Source organism: Notolepis coatsorum (assembly GCF_963971535.1).
Source record: "Notolepis coatsorum genome assembly, chromosome: 17".
In the NCBI taxonomy this organism is placed as follows: Eukaryota; Metazoa; Chordata; class Actinopteri; order Aulopiformes; family Paralepididae; genus Notolepis; species Notolepis coatsorum.
In genome coordinates, this window is record NC_140181.1 from 22,121,486 (window position 1) to 22,140,515 (window position 19,030).

At 41.1% G+C, this 19,030-nt stretch overlaps 1 protein-coding gene across 1 annotated transcript in view; it reads right to left on the reverse strand.

Moving 5' to 3' along the window:
- The window catches only part of ctnnbl1 (catenin, beta like 1), a 134,825-nt gene that overhangs the window by 58,348 nt on the left and 57,447 nt on the right, over positions 1–19,030 (reverse strand). Inside the window, exon 12 of the mRNA XM_084333639.1 lies at positions 4,833–4,930. Within this exon, the coding sequence (XP_084189765.1) occupies positions 4,833–4,930 (98 nt within the window). The remainder of the gene's footprint in view (positions 1–4,832; positions 4,931–19,030) is intronic.

Consider the following 19,030-nt stretch of genomic DNA (forward strand, 5'->3'; position numbering starts at 1 on the left):
TGTAGGCGTCGCTGTCCACAACGCCAGATTACCACCCACGACTTCCCTCCCCCCTAACTCAGCCAAACGAGTTAGTATGACGACCGGCCCAAGCCACAGGCAATGCTGACTCCGGGAGTCGAGACCGCAGCCTCTTGCATTGGTGACGAGCGCAATCTCCGCTACGCCACCCGACCGCTCTTATCTGCTGATCATCAGCCAGGCCAGAAGGTCCGGTTGTCCTCCCGTGACCTGCCGCTTCAAAACGGAATCCCCGGAAGTTGACCCCCCAAGTACATCGGTCCTTATGAAGTGGATCGGGTCATCGACCCCAGTGCAGTGAGATTGAAGTTACCCCCCCGGCGGCCTTGAACGTACATCCAGTGTTCCATGTCTCTCTCACCTTTTTAACTGTAACACGTCTTATGGATGACAGAGATTCTATTTTGCGTCAAGTACAGGAAACATTTGACATAATGAACGAGTTGTAACAATGTCCTGTTATGATGCCATATAGCATTTGTGTATGTCTTCCCACCATATTTAATGACACAAATGTGCCAGTGATATAATTCCAATGTTCAATCAATCAGATTTATTTATATAGCACCTTTAACATGACACGTGTCAACCAAAGTGCTGTACAGAGGGTAGATACATATTGACAACAATCACACTCCGTTTTATGGGAGGGCACACAGGAAAACGGGGCATGAGTCAGTGAACGGGAAAGGCTAGTAGGTAGAAGTGGGTTTTGAGCCTAGATTTGAAGGCATCTATCGAGGGGGCAAGCCTAATGGAGGTGGGGATGCTGTTCCACAGTTCAGGGGCTGCGACAGCGAAGGCACGGCCCCCCCTGAGCTCGAGGTTAGACCTCCGGACTGTCAGGAGCCTCTGATCGGCTGACCTGAGGGACCTGGTGTTGGAATAGGGGGATAGGAGGTCTGAGATGTAGGAGGGGGGGTGACCATTAAGGGCTTTAAAAACAAATAGGAGAACCTTAAAATATATCCTGTAGCGTACTGGAAGCCAATGAAGGGAGGCAAGGACAGGGGTGATGTGGTCTCTCTCTTGCGGGTTCCGGTCAACAGTCTGGCAGCGGTGTTTTGTACCAGTTGTAAGCGGGACAGGGAAGACTGGTTAATGCCTATATAGAGGGAGTTGCAGTAGTCTAATCTAGATTAAATGAAAGCGTGGATGACTCTCTGGAAGGTCTGCAGGGGAGAGAAGGGCTTTGAGTTTGGCAATGGTGCGTAGTTGGCAAAAACATGCCTTTACCACCGAGTTCACTTGTCTGTCGAATAAAAATTGTGGATAAAAAATGACACCTATAGGTTGTCATAGTAATAGTTACTGGGGAGTGAGTGGGAGATAGAGGGGGACAGTGAAGATAAATTAAGAAGAACCAGAGCGATAGAGACAGAGCACGTAAATGATGTGTTCATTCATTCAATTTCAATTAATTTCAACTTGAAAATTCATTGAGGGCACGGCCTCATTTCCAATGACGTTGGGCATATAAACATAATGAATCCATGATAAATACAATAAATATACAATAAACAATACAATACAAGTGCATCATAATAAAATGTGTACTATCAATTAAAACAATTAAGATTAAACTGACCAAAGGATACCAAAGTATTGAGTTTTAGAGTTTGCTGTATGATGTTCCACTTGTCAGAGGCACAGAAGCTAGTAAGAGCACATTTCCCAAGTTGTTCAGTAAGACTACGAACTCTAGGTGTTTTGAGTCTAAGAGCCAATCATTGGAACTTGTACCATAGGGTCCAGATGTCCACTCCAACAGAGAAGTGAGATGAATTGGGCAATCTCCAATTATGGCTTTATATAGAAACAGATGCCAATGCAGGTCTCGGCTCTCTGCTCCAACCCTACTATACAGGACTATACAGTGGTGAGCACCATAACTATCATCATCACCAGTGATAAATCTAATGGCTGAATGGTATACAGCGTCTAAGGGCTGTGTGTGTGTACCGTACATGCACACATACGAGATGAACGTGATTAGAACAGAAGACTGTGTGGTCCGTGCCCCATCTCACCTGTGTGTGTGTGTGTGTGTGTGTGTGTGTGTGTGTGTGTGTGTGTGTGTGTGTGTGTGTATATTGTAGATTTAAACACACATGCAACACTTAAAGCTAGCCCGAAATCCTGGATTAATTCATTCTTACTTCTATTAAATTCCATAATTCATACTTGACTTGTAGATATATCCATGCCTCATACGATATAAAAAGATTAGAAAATATCAAAATACATTTGAAATAGAATTCCCCGATGTCACCGTTTTCAAAGAGGACTTTAGAATCTCAAGCAAAAAATATAGATAATACATAATTTGGCAAACAAAAGAGCACTCAAACAAACATAACGTCATTTTAAGACTCGGTTGTCATACAGTTCAACTCTGGCCTGTAAAAAAAAACATCCATTTAGCTTCCCCTGGTGAGGGTTCAAACGTGGAGACTGGGGTGGTAGTACTGATCTAGAGTCTTGTTGTTCTGCCTCTCAGGGTGGTAGTACTGATCTAAAGTATTGTTGTTCTGCCTCTCAGGGTGGTAGTACTGATCTAGAGTCTTGTTGTTCTGCCTCTCAGGGTGGTAGTACTGATCTAGAGTCTTGTTGTTCTGCCTCTCAGGGTGGTAGTACTGATCTAGAGTCTTGTTGTTCTGCCTCTCAGGGTGGTAGTACTGATCTAGAGTCTTGTTGTTCTGCCTCTCAGAGTGGTAGTACTGATCTAGAGTATTGTTGTTCTGCCTCTCAGAGTGGTAGTACTGATCTAGAGTCTTGTTGTTCTGCCTCTCAGGGTGGTAGTACTGATCTAGAGTCTTGTTGTTCTGCCTCTCAGGGTGGTAGTACTGATCTAGAGTCTTGTTGTTCTGCCTCTCAGGGTGGTAGTACTGATCTAGAGTCTTGTTGTTCTGCCTCTCAGGGTGGTAGTACTGATCTAGAGTCTTGTTGTTCTGCCTCTCAGGGTGGTAGTACTGATCTAGAGTCTTGTTGTTCTGCCTCTCAGAGTGGTAGTACTGATCTAGAGTCTTGTTGTTCTGCCTCTCAGGGTGGTAGTACTGATCTAGAGTCTTGTTGTTCTGCCTCTCAGAGTGGTAGTACTGATCTAGAGTCTTGTTGTTCTGCCTCTCAGAGTGCTAGTACTGATCTAGAGTCTTGTTGTTCTGCCTCTCAGAGTGTCTCTCCTTTGCATAAAGGTGGAGACAAAACTGACCTGAGCAATTATCGTTCAATTTCAAAATTGTCCCGCTTAGATAAAATCCTGGAACTAACTCAAAACATTTCTCTCTAACCACTCTGTTGTAAGCCCACATCAATCTGGTTTCAGAGCCAACCACAGTACAATCTCAGCTACCACTTTAGTTATAAATTATATAGTTTCTGCTTTAGACAAAAATAAACATTGTGCTGCCCTATTTATAGATCTGTCCAAAGCATTCGATACGGTTGATCATTATCTTCTGTTGAATAGACTGTACAGTATTGGTATTATTATTATTATTATTATTATTATTATTATTATTATTATTATTGAAATTAACACTGGTATGTATTTATCCTTAACACATTAATTGCCAATAACGAGTATACTCGTATACCCTGTCTGATATTGCAACGCCTCAATACCGCCGCCTGGTAGATTTCGGGCGAGTTACACTCCACTCAAAACCGGAAGTGGCGCTCGGTGCATCGGGGAAAAAGCTCCGCCAGAGATATCTTGTAACGTGGATCAATATACACACCTCGAGTGCAGGGGATCGCTTTCGAGACGCAAGAATCAATATGCTTTCGTCGTTTATTGCGTCATACAAACGGAAAATGGATCTAGCAGATCGACGTCAAATAATTGGAATTTTTCTTCTCCAGACGCATCGGCCAGAGGTAAGAGGAATCTAACGTTATTTCCAGCTCGATTGTCCATTTATTTCATTGCAATCTGTCCGATCAACGTATGGTGTCTTACTAAAGGAAGCCGTTAGTGACAATCAAGGAATCATAAACGACCCCCCCCCCCCTTTCCTTCATGCATGATGGAGCATAATGTATAGCGATCATATGCATTTGAAATTTTTTATATAGCGTGTATAGGGACGAAACGCCAGTCGATAATGTATAATACGCGTCAGGGCCTATAGCGCGCGTTCTAGGAATTACTGCTATACAGTCTAAAAACACACTTATATTCTCGACGGTACTAACACGACAATGTATGAATGGAAAAATATAACGTTCCCACATCCGGAACGATAGATACCGGATGTTGAATGGGCCATAGTAATGTCGATATAGCTATAATATTTAAAAAGTTATAGCCCTGCAAAGAAGGTGAGCCACTCCATAGGCTTACAGCACTGGCAGAGCGTGGTAAAGATGGGTATACTGCATGGCACCCACCTAGTTTGGAACTCTAGACCTTAAATAACACGTTCAAATGATTGGCTTACACTGGAGGTTCCCCATATACAGACCCAACTTGGAAAATCTGCCTTACATTATTGTGCCCCAAATACATGGAACTCTCTTCAGCTCTCGCTGAAGATGAAACTACCTATAACGCACGGGAAGTTTAGAGGCTTGCCTGCAACAGTCTAACTATTTTTGATTTACTTATATTAGTTAGTCTTTTGTACCTATTCTTATGTCTGCCTTTTATACATTGTTTTTTATTCTGTCGACTGTATGCTGATTTTATGCCTGTGTTCATTTTGTGCTGTTTGCTATGAAACAGGCGCTCCTGATCACTGACCCCAGATCAGCACTCCCTACACTAGGAAGCTTTGTGAACAGTGGGCCCAGGACATGGAGGGACTGACCTTCTCACAGTCGTTTTCTGTGAATTTGCTGAGAAGTCTGCTCCTCTGTTGAGACTTGAGGTTCCTCAGCGTGGAGGCGATGATGGAACAGACGTGCTCTACAGGGGAGGAAAGGTGACAAGCGACATGAGGAGATCAATCATCACTAGAGTCTCATCTCTCTGGTGTTCAGCTTAACAAGAGACTTCTTCATATCCACAAAATCAAAGACCAGCGACAGATGGTTCCAACTTGACAACATAAACCAAATTTACTTTCTGCTGCAGTATTCACTAATATCAATTAAATTAAATGTGTTTTATTGGCACAAATGTTACAAATACAATGTTGTCAAAGTGTCAAATAATAATGAGACAATTAACAATTAATAAAAGCAAGAAAATAGCAGAAAACAATGAATGTGTGTATATGTGTGTGTGTGTGTGTGTGTGTGTGTGTGTGTGTGTGTGTGTGTGTGTGTGTGTGTGTGTGTGTGTGTGTGTGTGTGTGTATACCTCTACCTGGACAGTGATGGGTCTGGGTTTATTAGATTAGATTTAAATAAACCAGACCTAAACCAGATAGGCCTACCATACAGGTTGAGTGATATATACAAATGAATAAATAAAATAAAGTATAATAATAATGATAATTGAAAATAAGTAAAAACCGTGGTCCGTTTCTCAGGTTTCACTGGCTTTCCTCGGGTCATAACATGAGGTGATGAGTTTTGCTGCAGCCATCTCACATATGAGAGTTCCTCATATTTGCTATGTTTTCAAAATTCAGGGTGTATTTTTTATTATATTTGGAAAATGTTCACCTTTCACACCGTTCTGGAGCCTCTGAACCTTGGTGCTTTCTGGTGAACCAGCCCGCGTTTACACCTATTTAAGCAGAACCAACGTTCCCCCGTCCTCCATCATAAACGGGGGGCGTTACTCAGGCGGAAGTAAACACAACAGTGGCCAAATGTGCCGTGTGCAAAACAACTTCAAAGGTTCGGCATTGCATCTGCACCATGCTGATCCACTCAACAGGTAGCGCTGAAACGATTTGCGACTGCTCTCAAAATGAGATTAGATTCAAATGTATTGTCATTATACAGCACAAGTACAATACACCATCCAACCAGAGTGGATAAATAAATCTTCCAGAAAAAAATAAATGCATAAATGAATAAAATTTTAAACTTGTGTAACCGAGAGATTTGAACCCGTTTGATCCACAGGCAGCCGCACTAACCAGTTGAGCTAAAGGGTCCAGCAGGTGCTGGTTGACTGCGACCAACTAATCCATAGTTTACACTTCCAAGAGCCAATTGCGCAGCCTTTCTCCATGCATTTATTTATTTCTGGAGCATTTATTTATCCACTCTGGTTGGATGGTGTATTGTACTTGTGCTGTATAATAACAATACATTTGAATCTAATCTCATTTTGAGATCGCAAATCGCTTCCTGTTGAATGGATCGATTGAGTGCAATGCCAAACCTCTGCTGTTCGTAGTTTTCCCTTGTACCGACAGCCTAGAATATGACACGCCCACTGATGATGTCATGGTTTGCAAGGGACAATAAAAAAATGTCGGTTCCAGCTGAGAACTGACTTTTCAGGTTCTGAACCAATTATTTATGGTCTGAGCGCGCCGGCCGGTTCAAGATTAGGTTCGGGAACCGGCACTGGCACGGAGCCCTGCCGGTGTGAAAGGGCTAACTGGGAGCAGAGTCTCTCCGCTGGCAGCCAGCTCCGTCCGTCCGTCCGTCCGTCTGTCTGTCTGTCTGTCTGTCTGTCTGTCTGTCTGTCTGTCTCAAGTTCAAGTTTCTTTATTAGTTGTCATAGAAGTACAGAATACTTTTATACAAAATGCTTCTTTCTGTTACGCTCCAGACTGTGCTAGACAAAAATAGATACGTATAAAATAAAATAAGTATAAAATAGAAGTCACGTACGTAGGCACAAGTGTTCAGTATGTACATATGTACAATGTTCAATGCAGAGTAGAAGTAACTGAGTTACCATACAATATACTATACAATATACTAATATACAATATACTATATAGTGCAAAGCAGAAATGGGATGAGGTACAATTTAGGTACAATTTACAGTAAGTTGTACTGAGGTATGGGTTGTAGTGCAAATTCTTTACCAATAAATATAAAGTGTGTTTAGGTGTTCTAAAGTGGGTAAAGTGGGTGCTGCAGTGAGTTGTTTGTTTAAAGTGAGTGTGTGCGTGTGGATGTGTGTGTTGTGAGTGTATTTGATGGTTGTTACATAGTGTTATTGTTCGTTGAGCAACCTGATGGCCTGGGGATAGAAGCTTCTTCTCTACCTCTTGTCTGTCACACTGGGAGCAGAGTCTCTCCTCGACCCTTCTCTATAGCTAGGCTAATATCACTAACTGACACAGGTCCAAGCCGTTACCTAGCAACACAATTCCAGTGAAACCCGTCTATATACACAGTATTATAGAAATAACATATGGGAGCTCTATTTTTATGATGGCTTTCCCCTCCAAGAAGCAGGTACCGTCTTGTATACACTCAGTATTACTTCCTTTTAGCTGCATGCCACAGCGAGAGGAAGGTCTCGTCGAGGTCATCCGTCAAGCAGCAATACAGGGATTTCACTGCTGAGCATTAACACACCAGAGGGCTGACAGGACTTTCTAAACCAGATACAGTACCTGGCTGGAACCACAGATTTATGACAGGGGGTGGCCAAGGCTTTGTTGGCATGTGAGATCAGCCATTGCATACTCCTGAGTGAAAATAATTGAGAGCGAATTGGAAAAACTGATCACTGCAAAAGTCATTAAAACCTCATGTCTGGGTCCACGGCGAGAACAAAGCGATTACCGGCTGATAATTTGCAATTACAGTGCTCAGTCGGCTAAGCCTCCGGACACTTACAGTGAGCAAAAAGAAAAAAAAACAGTTAATGAAATTTAGAAATCAATTTTCATTAAAGGACAAGCCGTAACACGTGCGGTTACGGTTATGGTGGGCGGCTGAATGTGAATTTCGCACGGTGATAACATTCCTTTGTACAAGCTCTGGGGCCAGTTACCAAGCCGGCACTCTGGGAAAAAAGAAAAACTCATGTTAATTGACTAAATTAGCAACAAAAGCCAGTTGGTTCCCTGAGAGCGGCCTCGTTAACCGAACACGTGCTTCTCTCTATTCCCCAGACGTGTTTAATAACCGACTGCACTCGTACGCGGTGGTCATTAAAATATTTTTCAAGGTATTGAAGCAATAATACACAATGCACACAGGGGAGAGAGAGAACTATGATGACACTGTACAATCTCTAGACACGGAGGAGGAAGAGGAAGGGGGAAATGTAATTTGACTTTATCAACAAGGAGGTCAATATTCGCTCTCGTCGAGGCTTGGCGGTTGCTAAGCAACAGGCACACAGGAATCAATCCCATTTCTGTTTTTTAAAAAGGGGGATCAGTTGGAGAGTCAGCCACCGTAACCTGTGCTCTACTCAAACTACAGGTCTCTGAGGAAGACTGCGGCACCCTACTGTATATCTTTGACATTTCTATGATTAATACCCGTTAGATTGTGACCTGTAATCTCAAGGTGTTTCTCTGGTTCCATAGGTTATGGTATTGGCCTCCTTTGGTTTGCATCGTGAATTAATTGGCAAATGAACTGCCTTTAGAAATGCCTGCCTGCTATCAGAAAATGCAAGCTGAGGTTACAATGAGACATACAAAGGTCTTAGGCATTCCAGTGTGTTAACTATACTAGAACACAAAGGACAACTTTCTCTGATCAGAATCTCTGTGATCACGGTTAAATGGAACAGATAGATGTTCGATGCATACTCTTTTGCCATATGTTGGTCCTCCACACACAGTGTGTGTATGTGTGTGTGTATCTAGAAGCAGAATCACTGAATCTATGCCTGTCTCTTTAGTAGAATGTATACCATTGAAATGACGATTTTTGGATATATTTGGTAGGGGTGGGGGGAAAATTGATAAGTAGTAGTATCGCGATACTTTGCGTGGCGATACTGTATCGATACAGGGAATTATTCATAAAAAAATAAAAATAAAAAATTTGTATTTTTTGTATAAGGAAGTTGCATTGTTCATTTCAATACCTGTAATAGTACAGTAGTCCACGCACACATGTGCATTCAGTTAAGTTGGAATATGACTATGACTAATACAAACAGTTCAGTTTGTCAGGTACATGCAACACATATTACAGTGTTTACATCTGTCTGCTTGAGAAAATACCATGTTCTGCAATAAAAAATTATTGAAGTGAGATGAACAGACTGAACTTTATTTTATTAGATAAAACATGTTGACAAAGTTTTACTTTGCAATTGAAAAAAGGTAATAAATCACAATATTAATATCGCAATACTCAGCATATTGCAATATATTTAGTATCGCAATACTATCGTATCGTGACTCAAGTATCGTGATAGTATCGTATCGTGAGGCCTCTGGTGATTCCCACCCCTAATATTTGGATATAGCTGCATATATCCCTGTTCACTTACCTGTATACATGCCTATATATATATATATAAAATCACTTGTACATTGTATATTGTTATTGCACTTTACTGTTACATACTGGTTAGATGCCAAATCATTTTCATTGTACTGTACTTGTGCTGTACAATGACGATACATTTTAATCTAACCTAATCTAATATACAGGGATCATAAATATAGAATGATGAATACTGTAGATATGTAATAAAGCCCTTTTTTCTGTTGGTCCCAGTCTCACTGCCTCGCCCTGATGATGCTCGTTGCCACAGATACTGTCCTTGGCTTTAGTATGCATCAGTAAACTGAGATTATGTGCAGATGGTGGCGGTCAAAAAAATTATGTTTCAATCATAAACACTGTAGTCGTTGGAAGAAGTGATTTTATGATAATGTTAGGCTGTATGGAGCAATCTTTACAGGATTCTATATCTACTCATTTAGCTATGGGTTATTTCTTTATGATTAGTTCATTACCATCTTTACTATTCTCTGAAGTGATACCGGTAGATGAAAGTGAGTGGGAGTGCAGGCTTATCGCCACTTGATTACATTACCCACAGCATCCAGCCATATGCCTGCTGCTGAATTAGCAATAAACAGTGACAAAGTAGTCCAATGTCTGCTACGAAGAGACAACGTGCTCAGTGAAACTACACGCAGTAGATCAGTGAAACTACACGCAGTAGCTCAGTGAAACTACACGCAGTAGATCAGTGAAACTACACGCAGTAGCTCAGTGAAACTACACGCAGTAGATCAGTGAAACTACACGCAGTAGATCAGTGAAACTACACGCAGTGGCTCAGTGAAACTACACACAGTAGATCAGTGAAACTACACACAGTAGATCAGTGAAACTACACGCAGTGGCTCAGTGAAACTACACACAGTAGATCAGTGACTACACGCAGTAGATCAGTGAAACTACACGCAGTGGCTCAGTGAAACTACACGCAGTAGATCAGTGAAACTACACGCAGTAGCTCAGTGAAACTACACGCAGTAGATCAGTGAAACTACACGCAGTGACTCAGTGAAACTACACGCAGTGACTCAGTGAAACTACACGCAGTAGATCAGTGAAACTACACGGAGTAGATCAGTGAAACTACATGCAGTAGATCAGTGAAACTACACGCAGTAGATCAGTGAAACTACACGCAGTAGATCAGTGAAACTACACGCAGTAGATCAGTGAAACTACACGCAGTAGATCAGTGAAACTACACGCAGTGGCTCAGTGAAACTACACACAGTAGATCAGTGAAACTACACACAGTAGATCAGTGAAACTACACGCAGTGGCTCAGTGAAACTACACGCAGTAGATCAGTGAAACTACACGCAGTAGCTCAGTGAAACTACACGCAGTAGATCAGTGAAACTACACGCAGTGACTCAGTGAAACTACACGCAGTGACTCAGTGAAACTACACGCAGTAGATCAGTGAAACTACACGCAGTAGATCAGTGAAACTACATGCAGTAGATCAGTGAAACTACACGCAGTAGATCAGTGAAACTACACGCAGTAGATCAGTGACTACACGCAGTGGATCAGTGAAACTACACGCAGTGGATCAGTGAAACTACACGCAGTAGATCAGTGAAACTACACGCAGTGGCTCAGTGAAACTACACGCAGTAGATCAGTGAAACTACATGCAGTAGATCAGTGAAACTACACGCAGTGGCTCAGTGAAACTACAAGCAGTAGATCAGTGAAACTACACGCAGTGGATCAGTGAAACTACACGCAGTAGATCAGTGAAACTACACGCAGTAGATCAGTGAAACTACACGCAGTAGATCAGTGAAACTACACGCAGTAGATCAGTGAAACTACACGCAGTAGATCAGTGAAACTACACGCAGTAGATTAGTGAAACTACACGCAGTAGATCAGATCAGTGAAACTACATTGTGGTCTTGGAAATTCCCTGAACTGACTCTCAAAAACATATTTCTAGCACATAAACAAACGTGGACAAAGGATCCTGTTAAAAGTAGGGATGCCCCGATCACGTTTTTTGCCACCGATACCGATCACCGATCGTCTATGAGCCATATCGGCCGATACACTGCCGATACTGATCGTTTTTGGTTTTGTTATAGCAGCTGGCAGTATTATACTGTAGGTCTAACACAGGTATTCTCAAAGTCTCTGGACTCTGAGCAAATTATACTTTTCATATGTATTATCTGTGTTTTATCTGTATTATGTGCAAGACAGTGCCAACACGCAACAAGTAAAAATTCTCCGCTATATCCACTACAAGCAGCGTCTGTGCATGTCCGACTGCTCAACTGTATGTGTGTCTGTCTACTCTGCTTTGGTCCAATCGCATTCCGCCACCCACATTCTGCGAATCAGAGGCAGAGTAGGGCGGGTCTTAATGGCATGCTCGTTGTCTCTTTCAGCGACCGGCTGGGAGAGTGTAGTGGGGCTGAGAGAATACTCGTCTCGATTACACTTAATGGCACTTAAAGCCCTATGAATTCCATGACTTTTCTTGTGATCGCCTTAGCCTTCTGACTATCACGGTTATACACACGGGTGCTCTCTAAAGTGGTTTGCGTTAGCGGACGTTTTGGTTCTTTGTACTCTTAAGTACTCGTAAGCTTAACAAACTCTCCATGCTCCTCTGGGTGATGGGACTTCAAGTGTCTTATTTGCGACTAGAAAACATTATTGGAATTCCCCAATCTCATATTTATACTGAATATCGGCCGATACCAATCGCTGGCCGATCGATCGGGGCATCCCTAGTTAAAATAAAAGGTATCTGTGATTCCGTCAAACAGTGAGCTCTAGGCAAAGTAGTACCTCTGGGGACTTCACTTTGTTTACAATTTTAAAAAATTTGGTCTGGAGTTGAGTGGGGATAGGGGATGTTTGCTATTATTGCCGGCCACACCTCAAACTCTGCCGAGATAGGTCTGGTGAAATTCCCACTATAATAAGTTACTATAGACCTAAAATAAATGCATTTATAATATAATATATAAAGCTATAGTAACTTATTATACTGTGAATTTTGCTCTGCAAAGCCTGGAGGTGTGGCCAGCAGTATCAACTCATAAATAAATAAATTCAACTATTCAAGCTATTAGTATTATAATTATTATTAACATCCCCTACCCCCGCTCAATTACAACCCACACATCAGACCAAAACCAAAATAATTTAATCTTTATCTTTTGCCTAGAGACCACTGTATGACAATGCACGTGGTTTCATACTGTATTATTAGCACACTCCTCTTTGTCCATGTTTGATTATGTCCAATACTGAGCCCATGTAGCTGTACAAACAAAGGTTAAGTTAAATACGGACGGTTTCAACTCAACAAGAGATCGAGTAGAGGATGATTATTGGTGCAGGTGTGTGGAGCCAATGTACTTCAGCAGGTTAGAAGACTTCATTTCTAACCATTTCTAACTCGTTGCAATGCATTCCTCCCGAGCTACTGAAAGCAACAACATAAACATTCTAAATGGACAGTAGGGCTGCAACTAATGACTATTTTGGTAGTCGGCTAATCTGTCGATTATTTTTTCGATTAGTCGATTAATCAAAAAACAATTATATAAAAAAAGAAAAGAAAAAATGTACTACCTATCTTTGTGAAAGTGGCTTCTCAGCTCTGGTCCAGCTGAAGACAGAGCAGAGGAACAGATTGGACATTGAGCATGACCTCAGAGTTGCTTTGAGACTCTTGTCAGGACCAAACAACATCCCCAGTTATCCCATTAGTTCCCCCAAACTTACTGTCGGTCTGTTATGTTAAGCTAAGAAGTCTTCAGCTGGCTGGACCAGAGCAGAGAAGCCACTTTCACAAAGATAGGTAGTGCAAAAAAAAAATTATATATATTATAATATTTTTAATTTTTAATGACTAATCGACGCAACAATATCTCGTCGACGATTTTTCATAATCGACTAATCGTTGCAGCCCTAATGGACAGCATTTGATTTCCTGTCAGATATTGATATTATTAACAAACACTGCAACAGAAAATAAACGTCGGTCTAAGCTGTTCCCTAGCAATGTAATTCCAACATACAACATTATGTATCCCAGGGGCAACTCACTAAGTAAGGGTGGGGGTAGAGGCGATAGAGGCAAGAAAAGATTGAGAATTGACATTGTATCTTCTACGAAATGTATTCACAAATGACAAAAATCAATGTTTTACTTTAGAACTATACATTTTTATCTTGCTAAATGCTACAGATTCAGTCTGCTTCACTCACACCCAAGACATCATGTTCATTCAGATAATATAAGGACGTTGGTCATTACTGGGAAAAATACACCAAACCTGGAGTTTTCCTCCATGAAGTTTTCTCATAAATATGTTTTAAATTAAGTAAGTGATTGACTGACATGACATCAGAACAAAGTGTTGTCTCTCTACCACATTGACAGTGTTTAGAGGAACAGAGGATTGGCTCAACTCACAACTTGGATTCATTACGGGTGCAGATTCATAAACATGCAGCATAAAAGAAAAGGGGCAAATCCGCACCCATAAAAAAAAAAGTTTAAACTTATTTTAATACACACTGTAGCAGCAGACAACAACAAACTGTTTCAGCCCCCCGGCCTAGGGCTGAAATGCATTAGTTTGTCGTCCGCTGCTCTGTATTACAGGATTACAGAAAGCATTTAAACTCATCCACGAGTTGCTGATGTTCCCCTGTTTGATGCAGAGCGTTTAGAGGGGAAGTCTTCCCGTCTTCTCTAATCCAATGTCACTAAAGCGGACGACCTTATTTCCTGTACACAACGACAATGTGGCTAAATGCCATTTCCGGGAAGACGCTACTTTATCAGCGTGACACCAACGGTAATTGGTGTCGGCACCTACCTGCCCTGCCGGGGCCGGCTATTGATTTGACCGTGGGATGTTCTCTCTCTGTGAAGCCAAAAATAAAATAAAAACACTCTCTGGTGAGGTTTGGAAGGGAGACCGTCTGCCATTAAAATGTAGTCTCCTTGTTTATCTGTGTTCTTTTCACAACACTAGAACTGCTGCTAATAATTATATAAGTAATCCATTCATCCAATAATTATTTTATCGATGCATCAGGGCATCTAAATTATTCAAAAAATATTTAAATAACCTGGAAACAGACACGTACAGTACGATGATCAAGAGATGTTTTGCTGCACCTTAAACTGGAAAAACTTAAGATTCTATTGTGTTCTATTGAGAAATTCCATAAGACTTGGCAACCCTTCATTGGTTATATAGAGGCTAGGCAATAAATACACTCTTAACTCTAGCTACAACAACTAGTTTATACCTAATATGAGATGCCAATAATCACTTTGTAAAGCAGCTTTGTACTATTACTAATGTATAATACATTGTACATTAATAGTACAATACCGGTACATGTTTTATTGTTTTTATGTAAGTGTGTATATGTATGTATGTGTGTGCATGTAATGTTAGTAAACTAAATGTTTTTACAATACAAAACTATTTTATATAGCACCAATTGTTTGTAAAAGAAAATACAAATTAACAGACGTTATAAAAAAAAACAAAAAAAAAAAAAAAAAAAGTGGGGAGACTTGAGCCAGTAAAGAAAAAAAAGTACTACTTTCAACCACAATGGCTAACGCAGTTCCTGTGGTTGTGGGGGGGAAAGCTAATCCGTGTGTGTATTGTAGACAATGTGACTCTAAACTTTGAAGTTGCACCACAACAATAAGAAACACAAAAGCTGGAGGGACCGATGCATGACCCCAAACACTGAGCGCCTCCAGACTAATTAGAGTTAGATGAGAGTAATCACTCAACAGAGGACAATGAAACGGTCATCAAGTTCAACAACACTGCCTATAACAGAGCGAAAGAGGAACTCCCGTTCACAAAATTGTAATCCCAGATCACACTGATGAAGAAGAATGGGTTGAATGCCAAGGACATGAACATAATTTCTGTGACTTTTTTCCTTGCTTTGGGTTCACATTTCAGGGATACTTTTTTCCTTGCTTTGGGTTCCTGACTGGGTTCCAGTAGCCGTATGTTTGCTAAAAGTTGTCGTGTTCCCTTGAGAGAGTCTCCAAACTGTCCTTCCTCATAATACGGTGATGAGGAGAAGCTCCATGGACCCTCCAGCACCGGGTCAATGGAGCCACACAGGAGGAACAGGCAGCAGGGCGATTATCAGCTACAGCTGCTCACCGACACCAGGAGCTCATCAAGGCTCATCAGCATCCACATAAAGAGCGGTTTCTCATAGCCAGAGGAAGGTTAGTCTAGAACCACAGCTCACACCTATACAGAGAAGACTGCCCGGCCGTGATGCATTATAAAATAGATTACAAAAAACTACTTCTCTCAGATTCATATTCCATTTTAATCATTTCATATTGCATGACAATTTTACAATAATAATGCTATGACGTTATCGCATAACAGTACTGACCCCCTGTAGCTCGGTCCTGACCCCCTGTAGCTAGGTCCTGATCCCCTGTATTTAATTTCCAATGAAAAACCAAAACCTCTCTGGTTTGTATCCTCCTTTTATACCGAATTAATTCTCTAAATGTCGTTTTTCCTCTATTTAAGTCAACACCATTAAGATGATCTCCGCTCAGGCCAACGTTTCCTTTAACCTGAGGATCTACTCATTCTAGTCACACCGGCCGATTACTCACCTGAAAGTAATTTCTACAGTGATGATCTTAATATACTAGACTAAGCTACTGTATAACAAGTAAAACGGCAATTATCTGACCATTTTAGAAGTCGAACCTTAGTGCTGAGACATGGGTAACATACGGTTTAATTAATCTATTGAACACCACAGGCAAGGTCAGACGTCACCTAAAATGAACTATGTTCTTAGGAATGTTTCAACCTGACACTAGTGCAAGGGAGACTCTACATGGAAGAAATGATCAGGCTTCATTACATGAAATATGGATAAAGATTCTATAATGATTCCGATCGCCCCAGGCCGAACCACTAAGCCCGACGACCACCAGGACGACAATGTATCTTCCCTGCAGCTTGGACCGTCTGCCCCTCTTTCCCTACATGGACTCCCTTGGGATTCACCACAACCCAGGCAACTAGTGATGCACGATATATCGGCCGCAGATATAATATCGGCCGATATGGCAGTTTTTTTTTTTACACATCGGTATCGATCCGATATCAAGATAGGGCAGATATTAAACATGTTTTGGCCTTAAATAGTTTCAAAATATCAGTCATTTCTGAAAAAAAGTTACAAAAGTTAAAAAAATAAAATAAATGTGTTTTGGAAAATAGCTCTTTATTTGATTATCATACAAAAGTGTTTTTTATACAGAGATATCGACATCAGTAAATATCGGTATCGGCCAGACCAGTAATATTAATAGCGGTTATCGGTCACAATTTTCACATCGGTGCATCACTATAGGCAACCACACCTACCCCCCACCCCCTGCTCAACACTCCTCCCCCTAACCTTGGTCTCCACTAAAGGACCCCTCTGGGCGACATGTTTACACCTTACTACTGTGTTGTGTTCCCCTGATAGCGTTTACCCAGAAAGGGACATTAGCTCCATCTGAGCCTACATGTAATAGTGCATGTAATATGTTGCATGTTATGGACGTTGCATGAATAATAAATATGTTGTGGGTAGTAACCAGCAAGGGCGTGACACTGACAGCACTTAACATTCATTAAAAGAAAAATGTCACGACATAGTATCTGCCTCAATGCTCATGGATCCGAAAAACACCCTGAGGAGGATACGGGACAGTGGCTCAGGAGGCAGAACGGTCACCTGGTAACCGGAACGGCCTTGCATGGTTGCCTCCGCCGTCGGTGTGTGAAAATGTGAGGTGAATGGGTGAATGAGAGGCATTATCTTGTAAAACGCTTTGGATAAAAGCGTTATATAAATGCAGTCCATTTACCATTCCATAATGTATATTTCCTTCATTGATGTGCCACAATTTAGGAAAAAGACAAAATATGCGAATACACCAACAGTTTCCATGGACTCAATATAATCAAATTTCAAGTGGAAATTATGTTGGAAATTAGGTGAAAATGTTTGATGCGTATTAAAAAAAAAAGAAGCTCTCAGAAGTATTTAATTTAATAAATATAAGGTTTGTGTATTTTGCTTGATAGATAAGGCCCAAGAATTTTTACATGAATTCAAAACAAATAAAATAATTAAAAACTTGCTGTTAGAAACATCACTTGTGCTTGATGAAGCGAATAAAGGATTCAACGGTAGTTTTTAAAGTGCACAGACCTTCTCTACTTCTACTGGACACATGCTCGGTCCATCGCTGGACTAGCTCGTGGATATGTGTGTTACTACGCTGCTCACTGCGTGACAACAGTCATTGCAACCAAACACAACCCACTCTTCAGTCGCATTTTTTTAGTCCACTATGTCGCAAACTACACCTCAGCCCCATTGAACTCTGATCCAAAAAAAAAGTCTTTATCACCCAGCTTTCATGTCAACAGAGATCATTTTATTCATAGAATTCGACATCATCACGTCACTAATCATTTGAGGTATGACTTTTCCCCCCAGATGTTTGCTCAGAATTCTATCTTGGAATTCTTGAACTCCAAAGATTTCCTCAAAAGTCTTATCTTGGAATTATTTTACTTCATAGTTGTCCTCAAAGGTCTCATCTTGGAATTTGTTTTACTCCATAGATTTCCTCAAATGTTAAGTTCTCTGAAATTCCATCATACAGGTGTGATCTTACGGCTACACGTTTTTCGATTTTGAAGGGGAAAAAACACATCCTGTATGTTTTTGTGATATTTGTATTCAGCCGACGACGCGCAGGCCTGCACGGCAGCGTTGGCTTGCCCTCCATCAGTCAGTGGACGTGTGCTTCTCCCTCCCCACAGGGTGTCCATGACGCCAGGTTAACATGCTAATAACCGCGGCGGCCCCGGGTCCATTGGTTGATTGACAGCTGAGGGAAACAGCCGTGTGCATGTGTACGGCAGACAGGAGCCTCGGTGGGAGACACATAGGGGCAGAGAGTAACAGCGCCCTGAGGAGAGCAATCAACCCTTTAACACCATAGGCTACAGGCTGACAGGGGCTGGGCAGTCTACATTCACTGGCAGTGTTTTCCTCTAGAAAGGTATTTTCTTAGGGCTGGGAACCAGGATGATTTTGGTGCTGAATCTAGGAGGTATGCAGAATATTAAGTCAATGGATGCCTTGTCTCTTTGACATTTTAGATAATGTGATTAATTAGATCATTAATAACCATCCTACGTCGACTTGTAATTGCTTTCTGAGTTGCTATTGCATATGAGCTGTATTTATTCTTGACTGTGTGTTGGTGATATGATTTATTGGATGTTTTAAATTGATTGTGTGCGTTTTGTAATCTGAAATGCCATGTACAGTACACTCTGCACCATTGAAATGGGGGTCTACCTCAATGATTCCTGAGTTTAAATAAAGAAAGTATGCACTTTTGCAATACCATCGTCAAGGATATTTGAAAAATGTACACATATTTCAGATTTCAGATTTTGGGATGAACATTTTATGAAAATAGACCATTTTGAATTAAGTGACACATTAATAAAAAAAAAAAAAAATTCCCAGCACCGCAATTTTCACTGGAAAAACAAATAGAAAATCTTTAAATATCTTTTTTTTTATCCACTTT